This window comes from Trichosurus vulpecula, chromosome 7 (genome assembly GCF_011100635.1).
Source record: "Trichosurus vulpecula isolate mTriVul1 chromosome 7, mTriVul1.pri, whole genome shotgun sequence".
Lineage (NCBI taxonomy): Eukaryota > Metazoa > Chordata > Mammalia > Diprotodontia > Phalangeridae > Trichosurus > Trichosurus vulpecula.
The window spans coordinates 107,227,933-107,254,586 of NC_050579.1; the positions used below are offsets into that span (position 1 = coordinate 107,227,933).

Genomic DNA, 26,654 nt, shown 5'->3' on the forward strand with positions numbered 1-26,654 from the left:
CGCTTAATATATGTCAGGCACTATGCTAAGTGCTGGGGATACAAAGAATAGCAAAAATGGTCCCTGTTTTCAAGGAGCTCACATTCAAATGGGGGAGATAATATGCAAATGATTTGGTACCATACACCTTATAAACAGAGTAGGTGAAAGGGATCTCATAGGGGACACCAGTAGTAGCTGGGGAACCAGAATGTGGAATTGACTGGGTTTAGAAATTGATTGCATATGAGACCTGAGGAAGAAAGAAAATGTCAAGAAATCCCAACATGGAAGATTAGGTGAATGGTGAAGCTACTCACAGAAATAGAAAAGTCAGCATTTGCTAATGGAAAGACTTCGAATCAGGTCTGTGTTTGAATCTTTGCTGTGATACTCGTCCTTGGGCAAATCATTTAACCTTTCTAAGCTCCAGTTTCCTTATCTGTAAAATGAGAATAATAATTCCTACTCTGTCCCACAGGCACATTGTGAAGAAAACAGTATAAAAATGTGAATTATTATTAAGCCAGAAATAAACATTTTGAGAGGCATTCGATTAAGTTTTAGACATTGCAGTGTTTGTGGTCCCCTGAGACATCCCTTCCATCTAAATGCTTTTTTTTTTTCTCTAACTGTAACCCTGGAAAAGTAATTTAACTTCTCTGAGTGACATTCTGGAGCTTGGGAGATGGGATATAGACTTATGTGGAGGCCATCCACACAGAGATGATAGTTAAAGCATTGGGAATGAATGAAATTACAAAGGGAGAGAATGTAGAGTAGGAAGAAAAAAGAGCTGAGGGAACTACCAGGAGTGAGGAGTAGGAAAAGAAAAGAAGACATAAATTGTGTCATAAATAAATATTTTGTCAGCTTTTTTTCCTTAACATGAGAAGAGGAGTTGTAAGATCCAGAAAATTGAGGTAAGCATATACTAAACAGCACTAGATTCAATCTGCCTCATTACTTTGTGGATAGAGCCACAGGTTCTTCTAAGCTTTGTAACTCCTGTTCTTATAGTGAAGTTTGATTATATGAACTTTTAGGACCTCATTATAGCAAAGTCACAGTTTTCTAAATCTATCCAAGATGCTATAAGTGATTTCCTGAAATAATTTTTGAAGCCTTTCTACATTAGAAAAATGTGACTTCGATGGCTTGCTATCTAGTTTAACAACTACTTTATAGATGGAATTTAGGCCCTTTTAAGTAAAATGTTACCATTTAGGTATAACCTAACTTATAGTTTGAAAAATCTTCCAGTATTACCACTTCTAGGGCTGTATCCCAAAGAGATCATACAAGGGGGAAAAGGAGAACTGTATGTGCAACAGATATTTATAGCAGCTCTTTTTGTGGTGGCAAAGAATTGGAAATCAGGGGGATGTCCATCAATTGGGGAATGGCTAAACAAATTGTGGTATGTGAATGTAATGGAATACTATTGTGCTATAAGAAATGAGGAGCAGATGGACTTCATAAGAACCTGGAGAGTTTTATATGATCTGATGATGAGTGAAGGGAGCAGAACCAGAAGAACATTATACACAACCACAGGCACATTATTACTTCTGTGATGACTAACTTTGATAGACTTGGTACTTTTCAACAATGCAAGGTTCTAAGACAGCTACAAAAGACTCATGTTGAAAAAGGCTATCCACATCCAGAGAAAGAATTGTGGAATCTGAATGCAGATTAAAGCAAACTATTTGCTCTTTTTATTTTATTTTATTTTTGGTTTTGTTACATCTTTCTCATGGTTCATTTCATTGGTTATAATTCTTCTTTACAACTTGATTATTGGAAAAATAAGTTTAATGTGAAGGTATATGTAGAACCTATATCAGATTACATGCCATCTTGGGGGTGGAAGAGGGAGGGGGAGAAAATTTGGAACTCAAAAACTTATGGAACTGAGTGTTGTAAACTAAAAAAAAAAATTATTTTTTAAAAAAATCTTCCAGTATTGCAGGAAATACTGTGTTTTCATATAACTGAAACAAAAATCAGCTCCAGATTACACAATTAGATTATGACCATCTAAAGGAAAATCTAAAGAGAAGATTGCCTGAAAAAAAATTTAGTTTCTAGATTTCTGTGATGCCTTGTTACCAGATAATGCAAGGCCAGTATTTTGACAGTGCAAGTAGTTGTAAATATACTTAGACTCACCAGGATTAGTCATTTTTAACTCTTATTCTGATCATTGATCATAGCTTTTGACGTACCTAAAGGACCTTTGATTTTATTAATGCTTTCTATACCCAAGTAGATCACAACCCTTTCCCATTTAATAAGTTGGATTGACATACACTTTCATTATTTACTGCCCAGTTCTTTGCAAAGTGGATTGAGTGCCAGTCTTGGAGTCAGGAAGAACTGAGTTCAAATCCAGCCTCAGATACTTTCTAGCTGTGTGACCTGGGCAAATCACTTTAACCCTGTTTGCCTCAGTTTCCTCACATCTGTAATATGAGCTAGAGAAGGAAATGGCAAACCACTCCACTCCAGTATCTCAGGGGTCATAAAGAGTCAGATGTGACTGAAATAACTGAACAATAACGTCTTTGTTGTTGAAATTCAGAGTAGGCTGTATGAATTCAGAGTATGCTGATCCTTGGACAGGAGACATAATCTACTGCCTAGCCAATACTTGAAACCTTTCAAGTTTTGTAGGCTCTGCCAGAGCTTAGGCTTCCTTGGCATAGGCTTCAAGAGCGGAGGAGCAACTGGAGTATCCAGACATTCGAACATCTGTGATCTCAGTGTGAATATTTCTTTAAATGTTATGAATTGTAGCCCATCCATGCATGCCATTCCTATGCAACTCTTATCCTTGTCCTCACATAAATTTGCCGCAAGGGATCCATCCATCTTGCTTTTTGACATCTTGAAAATTCCAGTAAAGTGCCATCAGTTATTCCTTGCTGTCCCCGTGTGACCAACCCATCTTTTTATTTTCTGCTCATACATTTCTTTGACATTCTTCACTCTGTGTCTCCTTCACAAACACTTTTGAGTAGTTATGTACATTGGGAGGCTCTGTAGTATTCCAGGGCTTGAAGCACTCAGCAGAATATCTTGGAACAGGAGACTCTAGAGGACCTCAGCAACTTTAGAAAATTCCCCTTTTACTTAGACTCAACCAGTTATCTTGGTAAACACTTAATGAGCGTATATTTCCGTATTCTGTGCCTCTCCTGATATTAATTAAAACATATTGATAATCAGAGGGTTGTTGAACAAACATCTCTGTCAAATCTTTCAGGAATTTTTGCTAATCTGTTGTTAAATCTTTTTCTAGGAATAATTTTGAAATATGAATGAGAGACCTTTTTAGAAGTGATTGTAAAAGGCAGTGTTTTGCTCTATTTAATCAAATGCTGGGGTTTTTTTATTGTTTGTTTTTTACACTTATCTTTTTAAAAAATGTTCTGTTCTGAATTTAACAAATACCAAAAGGAGAGATAACATTTCCATATACAAAGTATAACTAAAACAGAGGTTTATATGTGAAATTCTATCATATCTGTTATATATAGCTTTTTAAAAAATTACTATATATCATAAATTCATCATATTTCAAAGCTTTCCTGTGTGTCTTGGTTTACTTCAAAACTTCTTTCTGATCTTTACATTTTAAAAAAATGCTCTAGTAACCCTTTGAGAAAAGCAGTACTCCTCACTGCTCCTCAGGTCCTCCCTCAAATAAACAGTTGTGCAAAAAATCCCTCACATTTGCCATATCCAAAAAATGTATGTCTCATTCTGCACTTTGAGCCTATCACTTCTTTATCAGGAAGTAGGTAGCACTACTTCATTGTAATTGTCATTGCAATGATCAGAGTTCTTAAGTCTTTCCAAATTGTTTTTCTTTACTGTGTTGTCTTGAAAAATTATTTTCCAGGCTTGGCTTGCTTCATCCTGCATCTATTCATACAAGTCAACCCAAGTTTCTCTGATGCTATACCTTTTGTTATATGGCATAGTAGTATTCCATGACACTCATAACTGTCATTTATTCTGCCATTTCTCAATTGATTGGCATCCATTTTGTTTCCATTCTTTCCTAGAAGAAAAAGTTGTTTTAAATATTTTTTTGGATAGTTTTAGATGGTTTTCCTATTCTTTATTCTCTTGAGAGTATAGATCTAGTAATATATTGCTGGGTCAGAGGATTATACACAGTTTAGTGACTTTTTGGACATAGTTTCAAATTGCTTTCGAGAATAGATTTACCAACTTACAGGTCCACCAACAGTTTACTAGTATAACCATCTTCCCAAAGCCCTTCAAGCAATTGTGATATTCCTTTATTTAAGTTTTCCTTACCAATCTGATAACTGTGAAGTGGAACCTCAGAATTTTTTAAATTTGCATTTCTCTCGTGATTTAGAGCATTTTTTCATGTGGTTATTGATAACCTGTATTTCTTTCACTAAAAACTATTTCTTCATACCTTTAACCATTTATCATTTGGGGAATGCTATTGTGTGTCTTACATAACAGAATTTTATTAGAGAAACTTGTATTTCCCAACAGCATTGACTTTGTTGGTAGAAAAACTTCAGTTTTATTTAATCATAATTGTTTGTCTTTTGTGATTTTCCTTATCCTCTGTCTGGTCATGAACCCTTCCTCTATTCATAGTTGCCAAAGGTATCTCCACTGTGCTCTCTCAGATGTCTGCTACATAGGTAAACTAGATTTCATCTTAAAACTTTTCTTTTCTCGATCTATTTTGTTGTACTGACTGAGACTTGACTCCATTCTGACACAGCTTCCCTGACTACCTTTTCTAGCTCTAGTCATACTTTCATTCATATCCTCTTACTCACTGGATATGATGAGATAGTTAGATAACTCCTTGCTCCCCATCGAAGCTTTCAGTCTTCCATCATTGTTCAGTAACATCTCCTACTTTGAGGTTCATTCAATTCATGTTAATTACCCAATCAGGATGCTGCTGGCTACATGGGAAGGAGATAGTTACAACTCTTAAGAACTTTCTCATTATTAGGGCAATTAGAAGGAATATACATAGACAGGGCACAGGTGTGAATTGATTATGATAGGATGATATCCAAAAAAATAATTAAAGGGTGAGAAAAAGGGATGCATTGGAAGAATGGGGAAGGGAGAGGTAGAAGGGAGTAAAGTATCTCACAACAAAGAGACAAAAAAAAAGAGGTTTTAGAGTGGAGGGAAAGATTTGGAGGGTGGCAAGCAACCCTTGAACCTGACTCCCATTGGAATTGGCTCAAAAAAGGAATAACATAAATCCTCACTTGGGTATAGAAATCTGCGTTACAACATGGAAAAACAGGAAAATGACAGATATTGGAGAAGATGTGGGAAAATTAGAACACTTTTGTTGTTGGTGGAGTTGTGAACTGATCCAACCATTCTGGAGAGAAATTTGGAACTATACCCAAAGGGCTATAAAACTGTGCATACCCTTCTAGGGCTGTATCCCAAAGAGATCATAAAAATGGAAAAAGGAAAAATATTTATAGCAGCTCTTTTTGTGGTAGCCAAGAACTGGAAATTGAGGGGATGCCCGTCAATTGGGGAATGGCTGAACAAGTTGTGGTATATGAATGTAATGGAATACTGTTGTGCTATAAGAAATGATGGACAGGCAAACTTCAGAAAAACCTGGAAAGAATTAAATGAACCAATGCTGAATGTAATGAGCAGAACCAGCAGAACATTGTACACAGTAACAGCAACATTGTTCGATGGATGACTTTAATAGACTTAGCTCTTCTCAGCAATGCATGGACCTAAAACAGTTAGTTCCAAAAGACTCGTGATAGAAAATGCCATCCGCACCCAGAGAAAGAAATATGGAATCTGAATACACATCAAAGCATACTATTTGCTCTATTTTTTTTGTTTTGTTTTGTATTCTCATGGTTCCTCCCATTCGTTCTAATTCTTCTATACAACATGACTAATGTGAAAATATGTTTAATAATAATGTATATGTAAAGCCTACATTGGATTGCTTACCATCTTGGGAAGGGAGGAAAAGAAAATTGAAAACTTATGGAAGTGAATGTTGAAAACTAAAAATTAATTAATTTTTTTTTTGAAATGGACTCTATGTTACCCTACAGGAAATTCGGAGAGGAGGGGGGAAAGATAAGGCAGGTGCTAATAGAGGGGAGGGCAGATTGGGGGAGGCAGTGGTCAGAAGCAAAACATTTTTGAGGAGGGACAGGATGAAAAGAGAGAGAAGGATAAACAAGGAGAAAAATAAGATGGAGGGAAACACATAGTAATCACAACTGTGAATGAAATGAACTCACCCATAAAACGGAAGCAGAAAGAGTGGATTAAAAATCAGCATCCTACAATATGTTGTTTATGAGAAACACAGTTGAACAGTTACAGAGTAAAAGTAAGGGGCTAGAGCAGAATCTATTATGCTTCAGCTAAAGTAAAAAAAAAAGCAACTACAGCAATCATGCTCAAAGCAAAAGCAAAAATCTAGTTGTAAGAGATAAGCAGGGAAATGCCTTTTTGCTAACAGGTACCATAAATAGTGAAGTAATGTCAGTGTTACACATATGAACCCAAGATTCTTAAAGGACAAGTTAAATGAGTTACAGGAGTAGAGAGTAAAATTATACTAGTGGGGGACCCTAACTTTCCCCTCTCAGAACTAGATAAGTACAACCAAAACATAAACAAGAAAGAAGTTAAGGAAATGTCTGTCATATCTAACTTTTCTAAAATTCCATTCATCTCCTTAACTTCTTTCGCATTTAATTTTGGTTATAGTTATCTCATGGATTCTATCAAACATTTAAAGACCAATTAATTCCAATACTATATAAACTATTTGAAAAAATAGGCAAAGAAGAAGTCCTATAAAATTCCTTTTATGACACAAATGTGGTGCTGATACCTAAACCAGGAAGAGCAAAAAAGGAGGGAAAAAAAGACTATAGACTAAACAACTATAGATCAAGTTTCCTAATGAATATTGGTGCAAAAATTTTAAATAAAATACTAGCAAGGAGATTACAGCAATTTATCTCAAAGATCATACATTATAATCAGGTGAGATTTATACTAGGAAAGCACAACTAGTTCAGTATTAGGAAAACTACCGGTATATTGACCATATCAATTAGAACCCCCCCCCCCAAAAAAAAAATATCACATGATTATCTCACTAGAAGCAGAAAGGGCTTTTGACAAAATACAGCACTCGTTCCTGTTAAAAACACTAGAAAGCATTGGAATAAATGGAATATTCCTTAAAATGATAAGTAGTGGGGCGGAGCCAAGATGGCAGCTGGAAAGCAAGGACTTGCGTGAGCTTCCCGCCAAATACCTCCAAAAACCTGTAAAAAATGACTCTGAACAAATTCCAGAACTGCAGAATCCACAAAATAGCAGAGGGAAGCAGGGCTGCAGTCCAGGACAGCCTGCGTGGTCGCTGGGTGAGGTCTATCGCGCACAGAGCTGGGAGGGGAGCGGAGCCCAGCGTGGGTGGTGGCAGGACCAACCAGACCGGAAGCCGGGTGGAACGGGCCCTAGCGCCCTGAATCAGTGAGCTGTGGCAGTTACCAGACTTCTCAACCCACAAACACTAAAGACAACAGAGAAGGTTAGTGGGAAAAGTTGCAGTGAGGGAAAGGAGTTGGCAGTTCGGTCACGGCCCCCGGGGCAGCGGAGGTGGTGCAGCTACAGAACTACAGCTGCAGTTGCATCCAGCCCCAGGCCCAGCTGGTGGGAGGAATTAAGTGGTGGATCAGAGAGGGAGTGAAGAGTCTGCTGAAGATCTGAGTCCAATCTGGGTTGGGGGTTCTTGGGGAAGGAGGAGTGCTGGTGTGACAGAGCCGTATAGAAATAGCTCTGAAAACAGCAGCGTGGACCCCCAAGCTTGGAACAAAGCACTCTTTATTTTACAAGCAGTCAAGGGTCAAATAAGTTGGCTGGGAACATGGCCAGGGAGTGAAAACTGACTCACATTCAGTCTCAGACTTTGGAATCTTTCTTTGGTGACAAAGAAGACCAAAACATACAGCCAGAAGTTAACAAAGTCAAAGAGCCTGCATCAAAAGCCTCCAAGGAAAACATGAACTGGTCTCAGTCCATGGAAGAGCTCAAAAAAGATTTGGAAAAGCAAGTTAGAGAAGTAGAGGAAAAATTGGGAAGAGAAATGAGAGGGATGCGAGAAAATCATGAAAAACAAGTAAAGGACTTGCTAAAGAAGACCCCCCAAAAAATACAAAACAAAATACTGAAGAAAACAACACCTTAAAAAATAGACTCACTCAAATGGCAAAAGAGCTCCAAAAAGCCAATGAAGAGAAGAATGCCTTGAAAGGCAGAATTAGCCAAATGGAAAAGGAGGTCCAAAAGACCACTGAAGAAAATACTACCTTAAAAATGAGATTGGAGCAAGTGGAAGCTAGTGACTTGATGAGAAATCAAGATATTATAAAACAGAACCAAATGAATGAAAAAATGGAAGACAATGCGAACTCTCTCATTGGAAAAACCACTGACCTGGAAAATAGATCCAGGAGAGACAATTTAAAAATTATTTGACTACCTGAAAGCCATGATCAAAAAAAGAACCTAGATATCATCTTTCAAGAAATTATCAAGGAGAACTGCCCTGATATTCTAGAGCCAGAGGGTAAAATAGAAATTGAAAGAATCCACAGATCACCTCCTGAAAAAGATCCCAAAAAGAAAACTCCTAGGAACATTGTTGCCAAATTCCAGAGCTCGCAGATCAAGGAGAAAATACTGCAAGCAGCCAGAAAGAAACAATTTGAGTATTGTGAAAACACAATCAGAATAACACAAGATCTAGCAGCTCCCACATTAAGGGATCAAAGGGCTTCGAATATGATATTCCAGAGGTGAATGGAGCTGGGATTAAAACCAAGAATCACCTACCCAGCAAAACTGAGTATCATGCTCCAAGGCAAACGATTGACTTTCAATAAAATAGATGACTTTCAAGCTTTCTAAATGAAAAGACCAGAGCTGAATAGAAAATATGACTTTCAAACACAAGAATCAAGAGAAGCATGAAAGGGTAAACAAGAAAAAGAAATTTCAAGGGACTTACTAAAGTTGAACTGTTTTGTTTGCATTCCTACATGGAAAGATGATGTGTGTAATTTATGAGACCTCAGTATTAGGGTAGCTGAAGGGAATATGCATATATATATATATATATATATATATATGTGTGTGTGTATGTGTGTGTGTGTGTATATGTATGTGTGTGTGTATATGTATATATATAGACAAAGGGCACAGGGTGAGTTGAATATGAAGGGATGATATCTAAAAAATATAAAATCAAACTAAGGGATGAGAGAGGAATATATTGAGAGAGGGAGAAAGGGAGAGATAGAATGGGGAAATTATCTCACATAAAAGTGGCAAGAAAAAGCAGTTCTGTAGGACGGGAAGAAGAGTCAGGTGAGGAGGAATGAGTGAATCTTGCCCTCATTGGATTTGACCTGAGGAGGGAATACCATACACACTCAATTGGGACAGGGTCAAGGGAGCAAATTCAATAAAGGGGGATAGGTTAGGAAGGAGCAAAATATAGTTAGTCTTTCACAACATGAGTATTGTGGAAGGGTTTTGCATAATGATACACATGTGGCCTATGTTGAATTGCTTGCCTTCTTATGGAGGGTGGGTGGGAAGGAAAGAGGGGAGAGAATTTGGAACTCAAAGTTTTAAAGACAGATGTTCAAAAACAGAAAAAAAAAGTTTTTGCATGCAACTAGGAAATAAGATACACAGGCAATGGGGCATAGAAATTTATCTTGCCCTACAAGACAGTAAGGGAAAAGGGGATGGTGGGGAGTGGGGTGACAAAAGGGAGGGCTGACTGGTGAATGGGGCAATCAGAATATATGCCATCTTGGAGTGGGGGAAAGGGTAGAAATGGGGAGAAAATTTGTAATTCAAACTCTTGTGAAAATCAATGCTGAAAACTAAATATATTAAATAAATTAAATAAAAAAATTATCTATGCAGAATATTAATAAAATGAGTATTGAAGATATAAAAAAAATAAGTAGTGTCTATTTAAGACCATCAGCCAACATCATCTGTAACAGGAATAAACTAGAAGCCTTCCTAGTAAGATCAGGGGTAAAGCAAGGATGCCCTTTATCTCCATTATTATTCAGTATAGTACTAGAAATACTAGCTGTAGCAATGAGAGAAGAAAAAGAAATTGGAGGAATTAAAATAGATAATGAGGAAACAAAACTATAACTATTTGCTGGCAATATGATAGTATATGTAGAGAACTCAAAAAGTAGTTGAAATAATTAACAGCTTTAGCAAAGTTTCAAGATATAAAATAAACCCACATAAATATCAGCATTCTCATATTACCAACAAAGTCCAGCAGCAAGAGATAGAAAAATGCCATTTGAATAACGGTAGACAATATGAAATACTTGGGAGTCTACCTGCCAAGACAAACCCAGGAACTACATGACCACAATTACAAAACACTTTTCACACAAATAAAGGCAGGTCTAAACAATTGTATAAACATTAATTGCTCATGGGTAGGTTGAGCCAATATAATAAAAATGACAATTAAGTCTAAATTAATTTACTTTTTCAGTGCCATAACAACCAAATAACCAAAAAAATATTTTATAGATCTAGAAAAAATAATAAGAGTTCATCTGGAAGAACAAAAGGTCAAGAATATCAACGAAATCGATGGGAAAAAAAATGAAAGAGGGTTGCCTAGCTGTACCAGATCTCAAAATGTACCACAAAGTGATAATCATGAAAACGATCTGGTACTAAGAAATAGAGTGATAGATTAGGTAGATTAGGTATAGAATACACAGTACTGAGTGACCACAGTAATCAAGTGTTTGATAAATGCAAAGATCCAAGCTTCTGGGATAAGAACTCACTATTTGACAAAAACTCCTGGGAAAACTGGAAAGCAGTTTAGCCTTTATAGACCAACATCTCACACCATGTACCAAGATGAGGTCAAAATTGGTATGTGACTTAGACTTAAAGAGTGATATCATAGCCAAATTAAGGGAGTATGGAATAGTTTACCTGTCAGATCTATGGATAAAGAAAGAATTTGTGATCAAATGAGATAGAGAACATTACAGGATTATAAAATGCATAATTTTGATCACATTAAATTATAAACCTTATGTACAAACAAAATCAATGCAGCCAAGATTAGAAAGAAAACAGAAGACGGGGGTGGGGGGTGAATTTTTACAGCAAGTCTCTCGGCTAAAGCCCTTATTTCCAGATATATAGAGAACTATTTAGAGTTTACTGTGATATTATAATATGTGGTATGATGGTCTAAACCAAATTTTTTCCAGACCAGATTCCTCAATTTCTCCTGCATATATATATTTTTTGTACATAGCCATTTGCATGTCATTTCACCCATTAGACTCCTTGAGAGCAGGCATTGTCTTTTGCCTTTTTTTGTATCTCCTATGCTTAACACAGTTTCAGTGCTTAATAAATGCTAGTTGACTGATTTCCCTCCTCCTCCTCTAATTTGTTTAGTATATGACCCTTTATATATTGGTTAAATGTCTCTTTGGAATTTATTTTGGTACATATAGTGTAAGATGCTGTTCAAAGCCTAATTGTCATCTATTTTCCCGTTTTCCCAGCAATTTTTGTTGAATAGTGAGGCCTTACCTTGTATAGCTACAGTTTGCTTCTGATCTTGTTCCTTATTCAGTACAAAGCCAGGGGCGGCTTTTGCAACCACCCTTCTCTGCCATACATAGATTCAGGTCCCCTGTGGTCTGACCTAGTGGCCACAGAACTTCCAGATGGCACTCATTCCCACACCCTGCTCATGGATCCACTGGTGCTTCCTGCTCTGGTGCCCAGTCTAATTCTGTCTAACCCTAATTCTACCTCATCCTAATTCTGCCTATCTCTACCTTCTTTTAATCCTTGGATGCTCAGCATACAGTGACCTTTTGGCCAGACCTAGTGGCTGTAGAACTCTTTATCTGCCTTCTTAAGCCATCCTGGGCTGGACAGAATTATTCACTGTGACTTTTCCTTAGATTTCCCAATCAGAATTCAGACTTAATACCTTTTCTAGATCTTTGTGGAGGAAGTTTGGTGTTCTTCCTGCCACTCTGCCATCTTGACTCCACCTTCATGTGCCATTTTTTTTGACAACAATTACTTGTTTTAAAGGCAGGTTGGAGTTGTAGTTTTATACCATTTCTTTTCATTTTTGTTCTTCTAGTTTTATATTTTGATCTTGGTTCTAACAAGTTGATGATCACATTGTACACAGATAGCTGACTCAGAAATGATTCCTATATCATTAATAATGTATTTCCTTTCTCTTAAAATGTAATTATAGGATCAGAGGATCATAGATCTAGAGCTCAAAAAGATATATCAGTCCAACCCCCTCATTTTGGAGCTGAGAAACATTCACATAAAGGTTAAGTAGCTCTCCAAGGTAGTCAGTAAACATTTGTTAAATGCCTGCTGTGTACCAGAGATTATACTGAACACTGGGCATACAAAGAAAGACAAAGGACAGTTCCTGCCCTCAAGGAGCTCACTATCCAGTAGAGGAAGACAATATAAAAAAAAGCAGAAAAGGAGGAGAGGGTGGAACATACCCAGCTTGGAGTGTGATGAAGTCTAGAGAATTGCAGCTGAACGGGAAATGAAATGGCTTCCATGAGTACTCTTTTGAAAGAAGGATCTGGAAGGATTCTCCACTCATCATCTTCCACCCTCTTCAATCAGAGAAAGAGGAGGACCCCAGGGGCTGGAGGTACTTGTGAGGTATGAGTTTCAGGATTGAAGTGATCTTTCAAGGTGATGAGTTCGTTGAGACCATGATGAAGTCCAGGAGTGTAGCCAGTGGGAAATGCTGGTGGGATTTGAACCCAGATCCTCTGGCTCTGGAATCACTGCTCTTTCTATTGTTCTCTGTTGCCTAATCAGTTAAATTTTTTTCTTGATGTTTTTTTGTTTTGTTTTTTTTTAATTATCTGTATTATTTTTAAATTACTTATTTAATATTTTTTGTTTTCAGCGTTGATTTCCACCAGAGTTTGAATTACAAATTTTCTCCCCATTTCTACCCTTCCCCCCACTCCAAGATGGCATATATTCTGATTGCTTCATTTACCAGTCAGCCCTCCCTTCTGTCACCCCACTCCCCACCATCCCCTTTTCCCTTACTGTCTTGTAGGGCAAGATAGATTTCTATGCCCCATTACCTGTACATCTTATTTCCTAGTTGCATGCAAAAACAACTTTTTTTTTTGGAACATCTGCTTTTAAAACTTTGATTTCCAAATTTTCTCCCCTCTTCCCTCCCTACCCATCCTCCCTAAGAAGGCAAGCAATTCAACATAGGCCACACATGTATCATAATGTAAAACCCTTCCACAATACTCATGTTGTGAAAGACTAACTATATTTTGCTCCCTCCTATCCTGTCCCCCTTTATTCAGTTTTCTTCTTTGACCCTGTCCGTTTTTGAAAGTGTTCGCTTTTGATTACCTCCTCCCCCTATCTGCCCTCCCTTCTATCATCCCCCCCTTTTTTATCCCCTTCCTCCTTCTTTCCTGTGGAGTAAGATACCCAATTGAGTGTGTATGTTATTCCCTCCTCAGGTCAAATCCAATGAGAGCAAGATTCACTCATTCCCCCTCACCTGCCCCCTCTTCCTTTCCTACAGAACTGCTTTTTCTGCCACTTTTATGCAAGATAATTTACCCTGATCTGTTTCTCCCTTTCTCCCGCTCTCAATATATTCCTCTCTCATCCTTTAATTTGATTTTATTTTTTTTAGATATCATCCCTTCATATTCAACTCACCCTGTACCTTCTGACTATGTATGCGTGTGTGTGTGTGTATGTGTATGTGTACGTATGTATGTATATTCCCTTTAGCTACCCTAATACTGAGGTGTCATGAATTACACACATCATCTTTCCAGGTAGGAATGCAAACAAAACAGTTCAACTTTAGTAAGTCCCTTATGATTTATCTTTCTTGTTTACCTTTCCATGCTTCTCTTGATTCTTGTGTTTGAAAGTCATATTTTCTATTCAGCTCTGGTCTTTTCACTGAGAAAGCTTGAAAGTCATCTATTTTATTGAAAGTCAATCATTTGCCTTGGAGCATGATACTCAGTTTTGCTGGGTAGGTGATTCTTGGTTTTAATCCCAGCTCCATTCACCTCTGGAATATCATATTCGAAGCCCTTTGATCCCTTAATGTGGGAGCTGCTAGATCTTGTGTTATTCTGATTGTGGTTCAACAGTACTCAAATTGTTTCTTTCTGGCTGCTTGCAGTATTTTCTCCTTGATCTGCGAGCTCTGGAATTTGGCAACAATGTTCCTAGGAGTTTTCTTTTTGGGATCTTTTTCAGGAGGTGATCTGTGGATTCTTTCAATTTCTATTTTACCCTCTGGCTCTAGAATATCAGGGCAGTTCTCCTTGATAATTTCTTGAAAGATGATATCTAGGTTCTTTTTTTGATCATGGCTTTCAGGTAGTCAAATAATTTTTAAATTGTCTCTCCTGGATCTATTTTCCAGGTCAGTGGTTTTTCCAATGAGAGAGTTCGCATTGTCTTCCATTTTTTCATTCATTTGGTTCTGTTTTATAATACCTTGATTTCTCATCAAGTCACTAGCTTCCACTTGCTCCAATCTCATTTTTAAGGTAGTATTTTCTTCAGTGGTCTTTTGGACCTCCTTTTCCATTTGGCTAATTCTGCCTTTCAAGGCATTCTTCTCCTCATTGGCTTTTTGGAGCTCTTTTGCCATTTGAGTTAGTCTATTTTTTAAGGCTTTATTTTTTTCAGTATTTTTTTGGGTCTTCTTTAGCAAGTCATTGACTTGTTTTTCATGTTTTTCTTGCATCATTCTCTTTTTTCTTCCCAATTTTTCCTCTACTTCTCTAACTTGCTTTTCCAAATCCTTTTTGAGCTCTTCCATGGCCTGAGACCAATTCATGTTTTTCTTGGAGGCTTTTGATGTAGGCTCTTTGACTTTGTTGACTTCTTGTGGCTGTATGTTTTGGTCTTCTTTGTCACCAAAGAAAGATTCCAAAGTCTGAGACTGAATCTGAGTCAGTTTTCGCTGCCTGGCCGTGTTCCTAGCCAACTACTTGACCCTTGAGCTTTTCATCAGGGTATGACTGCTTGTAAAGTAGAGAGTACTTTGTCCCCAGCTTGAGGGGCTGTGCTGCTGTTTTCAGAGCTACTTCTACACAACCAGCTCTGCTACACCAGTGTTCCTCCCTCCCCAAGAATCACCAACCCGGACTGAGAGTCAGATCTAAGCAGGCTTTGCACTCCCACTCTAGTTCGCAGCTTAATTCCTCCCACCAGCTGGGCCTGGGAATGGAAGCAACTGCAGCTGTAGCTCTGCAAGCAGCCTCAGAGCTGCACCACCTCCGCCACCCCCAGGGTGGTGGCCGACCAGGAACTACTTTCACCCAGTCCCTGCAGTGTTTCCCGTTAACCTTCTCTGTTGTCTTTGGTTTTTGTGGGTTGAGAAGTCTGGTAACTGCCACAGCTCACTGATTCAGGGTGCTTGGGCCTGTTCCGTCCCGCTCCCAGGTCTGGTTGGTCTGGGCGTGGCCCATGCTGGGCTCTGCTCCCAGCATGGTGTGATAGACCTTACGTAGCATCCATCCAGGCTATGCTGGACTGGAACCCTGCTTCTCTCTGCTATTTTGTGGGTTCTGCAGTTGTAGAATTTGTTCAGAGCCATTTTTTATTGGTGTTTGGAGGGACCTGGGTTAAGCTTTAGGCGAGTCCCTGCCTTCCAGCTGCCATCTTGCCTCCGCCCCCATCTTGATGTTTTTAGGTGCTTACTATGCCCAGTACCTTATGATTTTTTTCTCCAATATAGTATTCATAGTATATGGGCATAAGGTTTCTGGGTAGTTTACAAGTCTGTGAATTTTCTCAATCTTAGCTCTTGGTTCATATTTTTCAAAATATTTTGCACTATTCTCTCTAAAGTCACTGAGCATTCAGGTACTGTCATATCTGGCATAGACATTCCTACAGATCACTGTGCTATGTGAAAACCATAGGGCTTATGGAGAAAATGGATTTGGGGCACAATACTCAAAAACTTTATCAGTGACAAATTTTAAAAAGATAGTTAACTTAATAAAATCAGTTACCAGTTTTATTCATGTTAAATTGTTAATGAATATATAAATACTACAGTAAATACTGGTGGCCTCAGCCTTGGGCTGTTGCTCAGTCTTCACCCTGGTTTCCACAGCTGGGGAAAGTGCAAGTGAGGGGTAGAATGTTTGTGTTGACTAGCCCTCCTTTACCCACAGCTCCCACCTACTATACCAGAAGATATATAATAAATATAGAACTTTACTTTGACAAAGACTTGAAATTGGAGGTAGGTATCTAAATACGGTCCCAAGGGAAGCCACCACAACTGGGACACAAGGACCTCCCCACTACGGGATCTGGGTTACTGATGAAGAACCCTGTGAGGGTCATAGGTTGAATTACCATAGAACGGGGAATGAGAGACCTTTGGTGCATCCTCTTCCAGGAAGTGCCCTGAGAGACCATGGCTTCCTCTAAACCACCACCATGTGCCACACACAGGGGAGAAAAGGGGGTGGGGGGCAGAGAGAGAAGAGATAGAGATCTGCCTTGAGTTCATCACTTCTCTAACAGGAGGTACAAATGGCATGTTTCATTATGAGTCCTCTGGAATCATGGTCATAAATAGTTCTTTCTGCTCTGTTTTGGATCAGTTCATATAAGTGTTCCTGGATTTCTTGATCATTCTTAGAGCATAATAGAATTTCATTACATTCATATACTATAATTTGTTAAGCCATTCCCCAATTAATGGATAGTTTCCAGTTTTTTTATTACCACAAAAAAAAAGAGCTGCTATATTTTTGTACACAGGTCATTTGTCTTTGATCTCTTTGACATGTAGGCCTAGTAGTGGTATTGCTTGAGTCAAAGGGTATATACAGTTTACGAACTTCCTGAGCATAGTTTGCCAAGAACATCCTAAATGAGGTCACAAAGAGTCAGACACAACTGAAAATGACTGAATAAAAATTGTCTACCTAATCTGAAGAACCTATGTCTTACCCAGAATTATTTTGATGCTTACTGGTTGGTAATATAGTTTGAAATCTGGTGCAGTTAGGATCCCTCCCTTCTTCCCCCCTTTTTAAATATATTTTTTATTCATTTGAGATATTTAACCTTTTGTTCTTCCAAATGAATTTCATTATTATTTTTTCCTAGCTCTGTCGAGTAATGCTTTGGAAGTTTGATTGGCATAACACTAAAATAGATTTAGGTTGTATTATCATTGTTATTATATGGGTTGGTCTATCCATGAGGAATTAGTAGTTCTTCAATTTTTTTTGATTCTGTATTTTTATAAAGTCATTTTTAAAAAATAATTGTATTCATATAGTTTCTGTGTGTTTCTTGGCAGGTTCATTCCCAAGTCTTTTACCTAGTGGTGGTATTTTAAATGGAATTTCTCTGTCTCTTCCTACTGGGTTTTGTAGGTGATATATAGAAATGCTGATGGCAAATTATTATACCATCTGTGAAAAGCAATTATTTTCTTTGCTTTTTGTCTGTGTTTATTCCTTTAATTGTCTTTTCTTGTCATGTTGCTAGAGTTAGTATTTCTACCACTGCCTTGCATCACCCATGATTTTATTGGAAAGGCCTCTAGTTTATCCCTGTTGGTTTTAGATAGACACTACTTATTGTATTAAAGAAAGATCCATTTTTTATGTTCCTATTCACTAAGACATATTTGTAATCACAAAATCAATACCTGTGCAGAGTAGCAAAGAATTGGAATAGCACAGTGTGCATGGGCCCAGTTGAGGTCAAACAAGGAGATCCTCTGCTTTCTGATTTCCGCTTTCATGTTAGTTAAACAAGTATCCTTTGTACAATCTATTTATTTAGTGCCAAATTTTTAGTTTTTTTTTTTTTTTTGGTAGTGATTTTGCTATTTAAAATGACCCCCAACCTTAGTGGTATAGTGCTGTTTAATGTTCCTAAGCACAAGAAAGTTTTAATGTGCCTTTGGAGATAATACATGTATTAGATAAGGTTCATTCAGGCATGAGTTATGGTGCTGCTGACCGTGAATTCATTGTTAATGTATCAGTAATATGGCACATCCAGAAAAAGGAACAGGAACTTTGTCAGTCTGTAGGTGAGGCCACTTCTGAAAGGGTTAAAGTTAATGTTACCAGAGATTCACAGGAACCTAATCCTGTAGTTTCCTTTGGAGAAATGGTTCAGTATTCCCTAATTTTGTTTTTGCCGTGAATTGATAGAGCATAATTACTGTAAATGATGAGAATTGACTGTGTTTGATGTTGCTAAGTGTCTGTATTGAACATAAAGATAATGAATGGGCACTTTGTCACCCTCCCTAATCAGTAAACTCCGGAGTCTCTCCCTTGCTTCCAATATAAAGGTCTGTGGTTCGGCATTTAAAGCTCTTCACAACCTGGACCCCTCCTAACTCTCTAGTCTTCCTAACACTCTCCTTACTTCCACATATTCTCCATCTGTTCCACTGACCCACTTGCTTTTCTTTCTCCATCTCTTATTTCTGTGCCTTTGCACTAGCTGCCTCCTATGCTTGGAATAGTAACAGCTAATAATGGGTAACGTTTATATAGTGCTTACTGTGTTCCAGGGCAGCTAGGTGACACAGTAGATAAAACATGTCAGGAAGACCCAAATGTAAATCCATCCTCAGATGCTTACTAGCTGGGTCACCCTGGGCAAGTCACTTAACTCCGTTTATCTTAGTCTCCTCATCGTAAAAATGGGCTGGAGAAGGAAATGGTAAACCTGTCCATTATCTCTGCCAAGAAAACCACAAATTGGGTCACAGAGAGTTGGACAGGACTGAATAACAACAAATACTGTGCGTCAGACACTATACTAAGCACTTTACATTTATCATCCCTTTTGATCCTCAGAACAACCCTGGAAGATAGGAGATATTATAATCCTCTTGAACAGGTAAGGACACTGAGGCAAATGAGGTTAAGTAACTTGCCCAAGGTGGAATAGGAACTAAGTATCTGAGGCTGGACTTGAACTCAGGTCTTCCTGACTCCAGGCTTTGCACTCTCATATACTGTGCTATCTAGCTGCCCAGGAATGCTATTCCACCTTACCCCCACTTTTTAATTTCTTTGGCTTCCTTCAAGACTCGGTTAAAATCCCACTTTCTGCAATAGGCTTTTTCTGGTGGTATCCCTCCAGAGTCCTTCAGGTGGCTCCTACCACCCTCTAGCTGCTAAGTACCTTCTTCTCTGAACCTCATCTGGGCACTCACTGCCTAGTAGGCAGTCCTACTATACCTCCCTTATCAACTCACTATCCCACTAGTCACAGCAGCTCTTCCAAATTGGCTCTCCTACCCCCAATTCCTACTTACTGTCTCAGCTGAGAACCTTGCCTATATTTTACAAAAAAAAATTGAGGCCATTCACTATGAACTCTTTCTTCTCTCCTCCTCATCTCCTGTTATTCAGGTGTCTTCTGCCACTTTCTCCTCCTTCACCTAGCTCACATGATGAAGGGACCTTACTCCTCACCAAGGCTAACCCCTCTACTTATTCAAGCAATCCCATCCCATCCCATTTCCTCTAACAGATTACCCCTCTGTCATCTCTACTCTTTGACTTATCTTCCATCTCTCCCTCTCTACTGGCTCATTTCCTACCATTTACAAATATGCCCATGTCTCCCTCATCCTGAAGAAAACCTCACTTGACCCTTTCTTTCATCCCTGCTATTCTATATCTCTTACGCCCTTTGTAGCTCAACTCAAAAAAAAAAAGGCCACTTATAGTAGGTCTCTCTACTTTCTCTCCTGTCACTTTTTTCTTAACACCTTACAATCTAGCTTCTTTCTGGAAATTGCTTTCTCCAAAGTTGCTAATGATTTCTTAGTTGCTAAATCCAGTGGCCATTTTTCAATCCTTATCTCTGCAGCCTTTGACACTTGATTATTCTCTTGTCATTAAGACTCTTTTCTGTAGATTTTCAGAACACCAGTCTCTCCTGGTTTTCCTCCTACCTGTTTTATCACTCATTCTCTAGCTCATTTGCTGGATGCTCGTCCAGATCACACCCTCTGACCAAAAGTGTCCCACAGGGTTTTGCCCTGGCTTTCCCTCTATACTGCTTCACTTGGTGATCAGCTTAGTTCCCATGGATTTCGCTACCATTTCTGTGCTTATGATTCTCAAGCCTATCTTTCCTGCCTCAATCTCTCGCTGACTTCCAACCTTACATCTCCAACTGCCTTTCAGACATCTTAAATTAGATGGTCCAGGAGACAACTTAATCTCAATATGTCTAACACCAAACTCATTCTTTCCTTCTACACCCTGCCACCTTCCTACCTTCCCTATTACTATAAAGGGCAACACCATCCTTCCAGTGCCTGAGGCCCTCAATTTAGGAGTCATCCTAGATTTCTCATTATCTCTCAACCACCATATCCAAGATGCTGCCAAGGCCTTTTGATTTCACCTTTGCAACATCTCTTGAGTATGCCACCTTCTTTCTTCTCACCCTGCCACTGTTCTAGTACAGGCAGGCCCTCATCACCTCACACCTGGACTATTGGAATATTTTGTTTGCAAGTATCCCTGCCTGAAGTCTATCCCCATTCCAGTCCATCCTCCCTTCAGGCACCAAAGTGATTTTCTTAAAATGCAAGTCATGTTACTCCCTCCACCTTCCACTCAGTAAACCCCAGTGGCTTCCTATTGCCTCTAGGATTAAGTACCAAATGCTCTGTTTAGCATTCAAAGCCCTTTCACCTTTCCAGTCTTCTTATACCTTACTCTCCAGCATATACTCTTTCATCCAGTGACACTAGCCTCCTGGCTATTCCACAAATAAGACACTCCATATCTGGACTCCCGGCATTTTCTCTGGCTCCCTCCCATTCCAAGAACACTCTACTTCTCCCATCACTCTTACTATTGACCTCCTTGGCTTCTTTTAAGTTCCAAGTAAAATCCTACTACCTTCTACAGGAAGCCTTCTCCAACCCTTCTTAATTCCAGTGCCTTCCCTCTGTTAATTGTTTCCTTTTTATCCTGTATATAGCTTGCCTCGTGAATATTTGTTATGTTGCCTCTCCCTTAAATTGTACATTCCTTGAGAGCAGGGACTGTCTTTTGCCTCTTTTTTATCCCCAGCACTTAGCACAGTACCTGACACATAGTGGATGCTTAATGAATGTTTATTGATTGGTTGGTTGTCTACCCTGTATATATCTTGTATTACCTAATTATTTATGTGTTGTCTTTTCCATTAAAATGTGAACTTCTTGAGGGCAGGGAATATTTTTGCCTCTATATTTCCACTGCTTAGCACAGTGCCTGGCACATAGTAAGTGCTTAATAATTGTTCATTGGCTATATTATTCCACTGCAAACTTATTGATAGTCCCTGATATTTGTATAATAGCTTATATTTTTCAAAGTTCTTTTACTCATTGATCCTTGTAACATTTATGAGTATTTAAAGTAAGGAAAAATGAAGGCTGGACTTGAACTCTAGCCACATAATAATTCATTAGGAAGATGGAGCTTCCTGACTAGATTCAATGTTCTTTTCCCTATGATCAATTATAGCTGTGATTTTCTGTTATTTTTCAGAGGTGAACCATTTCAGCAGTAAAGAATCCAGCAGACCTCAATGCTTTGTGAAGTACCATTTTCACCTCTTGCTTGAGAGAATTCTGAAACTACCGAATAGCTTTGACAGATATTGGTGTGAGTGAATCCATTGTGAAGGTTATACAGATAGATGTTTTCATGAAGAGAGGTGAAAAGCCGGAAGGGTATAGACAAATGAGGCCTAAGACCTTTCCTGCCAGTAACTACACTGGCAGTAGCAGGCAAATGTTGCAAGAAATACGGGAGTCTCTTAGGAATTTACCTAAACCATCAGATGCTGCAAAGGCCGAGCACAGTATGAGCAAAATGACAACTGAAGATCCTCGACAAGGCCGAAATCCACCCAAATTTGTGACATATCATAAAGCTTTGCAAGAAATACGAAACTCTCTACTCCCATTTGCAAATGAAGCCAGTTCATCTACCAGGAGTGCATCAGAAGTTAATCGACAAATGCTACAAGATATGCAAATTAGTGGACTTGATGAGGTAAGAAACTTTAAAGACACTATAAAATATTTCATTTATACAGACTTAAGATTTACTATAGGATAAGGATAGGCACTAGGCCTGTGATTTAATTAATATGGAAAAAATCCTAGATAGGAAAGTCCTTCTATCAATAAGGTTGGTATCTTCTCTGCAACTTATAGTCTTAGAGTTGCCTAGAGTGGAAGATGGCAAAATACATTCCACATTCCAAATCTGGCCCACTTCCTAGTGGTCAGTGGTTTACTGACTCCTGGCCTAGAGCACTGAGAGTGCCTGACCAGGGTTAAATAGCCAGTATATCAGAGGCAGTATTCAAAGCTGGATTTGAGACCAGCTTTCACCAGATTAACTATAGGTTATGCTAAATATTGCTTTTTTGATTGCTTTATTTTCTAAATAAAGGATCTACCTCCATGTAATAGAGAAATAATTTGAATCTGAAGCACAAAAATTGATTGAGATGTGTCATGTGCATACACACATTTTTTTATGTCACCTACAAAAAATTTTTGTAGTCCTGATACTATTTATTCATTTTATATGAACCTACCACCTTAGTATCTAAGTACAATTAAAAAAATCACACTAAATTCACTAACTTATTCTGCTCTTCCTGGAGTGGCCTGGGCATCCAAAGGACAAAGTCTGGAGTCAGAAAAATTCAGGACAGCCACGGGTAAAAGGTTTCAGGGAGGAGAGTTGATTGTGTGAGTCTGTAGGATGATAAGCTAGGTAACCAATACCGAAGTAGAGATAGCTATCTATATAAGGCAATGGCAGAGGGAAAGATTATGATGATATATCAGGAAGCCAAGTGGTAGGTTCAGTTCTGGGGGATTGTATGTTTTTATTGGTGGACAGCTTTCAATCATGTCAGTATAAAAAAAAATAGTATATCTAATTCAAATGTTACATAATAATCTTTATTATTAATGCTGAGAATCTATTTTGTGGCTTTTCCTTGATATATCTTTTGTTTAGGATAATCCTAAATTTTCTTCTGTTTCCTGATAATACACTTTGTGATTGGAAACTTTTGGGGTGAAATGCAGAGGTTGTATTGAGTTTGACCATGGATAGTCCCCACAATAGACTATCTATAATTAAATAGCCACGATCTGATTTTACTTTTTAAAAACAAAATCCTTAAGCATTCATTAATTGGGAGGAGGAAAAGAGGTAGGAAAACAGCAGTAATAGAAGTGAAGTTTATAACCAAACTACAGAGGAAAAGCAGTGTATTCTACTTGTTATTTGTCTAATTATTATTGCTGTTTTGTACATATTTCATACCTCATAGTTTTTGAAGTATTGAAAATTAAAACAAAAACTTAGATGTAAGAAAGATTCAGGGGTAAGCATTTTCATCACATGAATTTTCTGAATTGGGTAACTGATGTAATAGGCATCTCCAGAATAGTGCATTTATAATTCCATGATGATGGGCCAAAGTAAAAAGCAATGAAAAGACTCTAATGATCTTGGGTTCTCCTTTGTGAGTATTGCTGGGGGAGAGAATATGTGTATAGAATCAAATGGCTGATCAAAATTTTTAAAGGAAAATTTGATTAAAGTACACAGGGAAATAGATAGCAAAACTAAATAGCTGAGGACTTAAGTGTGCTACAAGAACTGAATAGAATTTTAGAAAAATTAGATATGATAGATCTCTGGCAATTACTGACTAGGAATTGAAAAGATTATATGCATGTCTCAGCTATACATATATTTTATACACATATCAGCATATTTTGTGTGTGTGTGTAACAAAATCTTCCATGTACTAGGCGACAGTTCAGCAAACTATGGTATGCAAGTCAAAGCCAGCTTGCCAGTTGTTTTCATGTGGTCCCTGAACTAAGACTGTTTTTATATTTTAAAATAAAGTTATTATATTTAAGAATGTAAAAGCCATTCTTAGCTGGGGGAACTGGAGGAGGTTGCATATTTGGCCCTCTGTCTATATATAGTTTTCCAACTCCTTGCTAGGGCATAAAAATCTCAAAGCAATATGGAAAATTGGAAATATGAAATGTGTATTTGCTAATGCATATTTCCATCATCAAAGGTCTTTTGAAGAAGAGTGAAACGTAGTGATATTAAATAATTTAGTTCTAAAAAATTGGTGGGTCAAAGGACAAATAATAGAACTAATAGATACTTTTTAATCAAAGAAAGTGACAACAGTGAGACAGCATGCCAAAACTTTTGGGATGTAGCCAAAGCAATCCCTAAGGGAAAACTTCTATCTCTAAATACTTTAATAGCTCGATGAAGTAGGCATACATTTTTTTTTTAAAATAGAAATGCAACAAATCAAGAAACTTCAACTAAACACAAAAAAATAGAATTTCTGAAAGTCAGGAAATTAACAAAATTGAAGTCAGTAAATCCAGGGTTCATTAAAACCTAGGGATTTTTTGTAAGGAGGAAATAATTTTTAAAAAGGCAAAACATTAACTGGTCTGATTTTTTTTTTAAGGGAGAAAAACCACATTGTTAATAAAAAATGAAAATGGAAGCTTCATAACAAATGAAGGAGAAATAAAATACTAAAAAAAAACCCTTTTGCTTAATTATATGCCAACAAAACACATTGTATAAATGAAATGGGTGGATATTAGCGGGGAAAAAATAGTTAAATGAACAAAACAAGAAATAGATAATTTAAATAATCCAATCTCATAGAATAGTCGAACAAGCCATGAATGAACTCCAAAAGGGGGGAAAACATGACCAGATGGATTTACAAGTGAATTCTACCAAATGTTCATAGAACAGTTCATTCAGTAATGAATGTAATAATGTAAACTGTTTGCCCAAATAGGAAAAGAAGAAATGCTACCAAATTTGTTCTGTAATTAAAAATACGGTCTTGACTTTTAACCTTGAGAGAGAAAAAGCAGAGAAAGAAAACTATAGAATAAACTATTCACTCCTGATGAATTAAAAGAAAATATTGAAGACAATGTTAACAAATAGTTCACATCAACAAATTAAAAAGATTGTATACTATGACCAGATTGGCTTTATACTAAGAATGCAGTGTTGGTTCATTAGTAGGAAAGCTGTAAATATAATAGGGTATATACATATAAGAAAAAGCTGCATGGTTATATCAGTAGATGCAGAAAAGGCTTTTAACAAAAAACACCCTTTTGTAAAAAACAAAAATAAAAAAACACTCTAAAGCATAGGAATAAGTAGACTTTTCCATAAACGGTAAATGATAGGTTGGCTGTACAATAAACAGCCAACATTCTTCTGTAATGGAAGAAGACTAGAGGTCTTACCAGTTGTAAAAAATAGGGAAATTCCATTAAAATATTAATTGGGTATGGTTGGGCCATTCTAATACAATAAAAATGATAGTACTACCTAAATGAATTCATTTATTTAGTACCATATAAATTGAATTACCAAAGCACTGCTTTTTAGAACCAGAAAAAATAAAATTCTCCTGGAAGAATAAAAAGTCAAGAAATTCAGAGGGAAAAAAATGAAAAAAGAGTGGCAAGGAAGGGTACCTAGCAGTACCAGATCTCAAACTGTACTACAAAGCGATAATAAAAACTTTTGGTACTGGTTAAAAGCTAAAAAAGTTGGAAAATGGACCAGATAGGTACACAATTTAAGAAGCAAGAAACAAATGAACATGGTAGCATTGTTTTAGTTACTTCTTCCCACCCCCGGCCCACAGTAAATTAAATCCCCAGTGAAGTAAAGACTCAATATTTCAACAAAAACTGCTGGGCAAACTGGAATCTGGTCTGGAAAAAATTAAGTTTAGACCAACATATTATATATTACAATATCACAATAAACTCTATTTTGAAAATCACATTATTAATAGAATAGAGGGGCAGGGAAGGAAACGCCTTCACAGTTATAGATTGGGGAAGAGTTCTTGAGCAAACAAGAGATAGGGAAAGAAAATGAGCAGCTTTTAATAAGATTGAGAAGCTTGTGCATAAACAAAATTAATGCAGCTAAAATTAGAAAGGAAACATAATTGGGTGAAACATTTTTTAAGGGGTCAACAATCTTTAATTACAGATAAATAGAAAAGGGGGAAACATTTTTAGCTGATAAGGAATTAACATCCAAGTTATTTAGGGAATTGATGCAAATACATACGAACAGAAGCCATTCCCCAATAGATAGGAAGTTCTCAGAAGAAATAGAAGCCATCAGCATATTAAAATGTGCTCCGGGTCACTAATAATAAAAGAAATATGAATTAAAATAACTCTTAAGTCTCTATCTCATACTCATTAAATTGACAGAGGACAAAAAAGAAAAATTATATTTATTTGAAAGATTCTGTTGGACGACAGACATACAGTGCACTGTTGGTGATGCTAGGAATTATTCTAGCCATTCTGAAAAGCAATTTGAAACTATTTCCAA

General features: G+C 37.5%; 1 protein-coding gene across 1 annotated transcript in view; it reads left to right on the forward strand.

Annotated features, from left to right (window-relative positions):
• Positions 1–26,654, forward strand: part of LATS1 (large tumor suppressor kinase 1) — a 54,965-nt gene that overhangs the window by 9,938 nt on the left and 18,373 nt on the right. The window contains exon 2 of the mRNA XM_036766796.1: positions 21,732–22,241. Coding sequence (XP_036622691.1) covers positions 21,891–22,241 — 351 coding nt within the window. The 5' untranslated portion in view covers positions 21,732–21,890. The remainder of the gene's footprint in view (positions 1–21,731; positions 22,242–26,654) is intronic.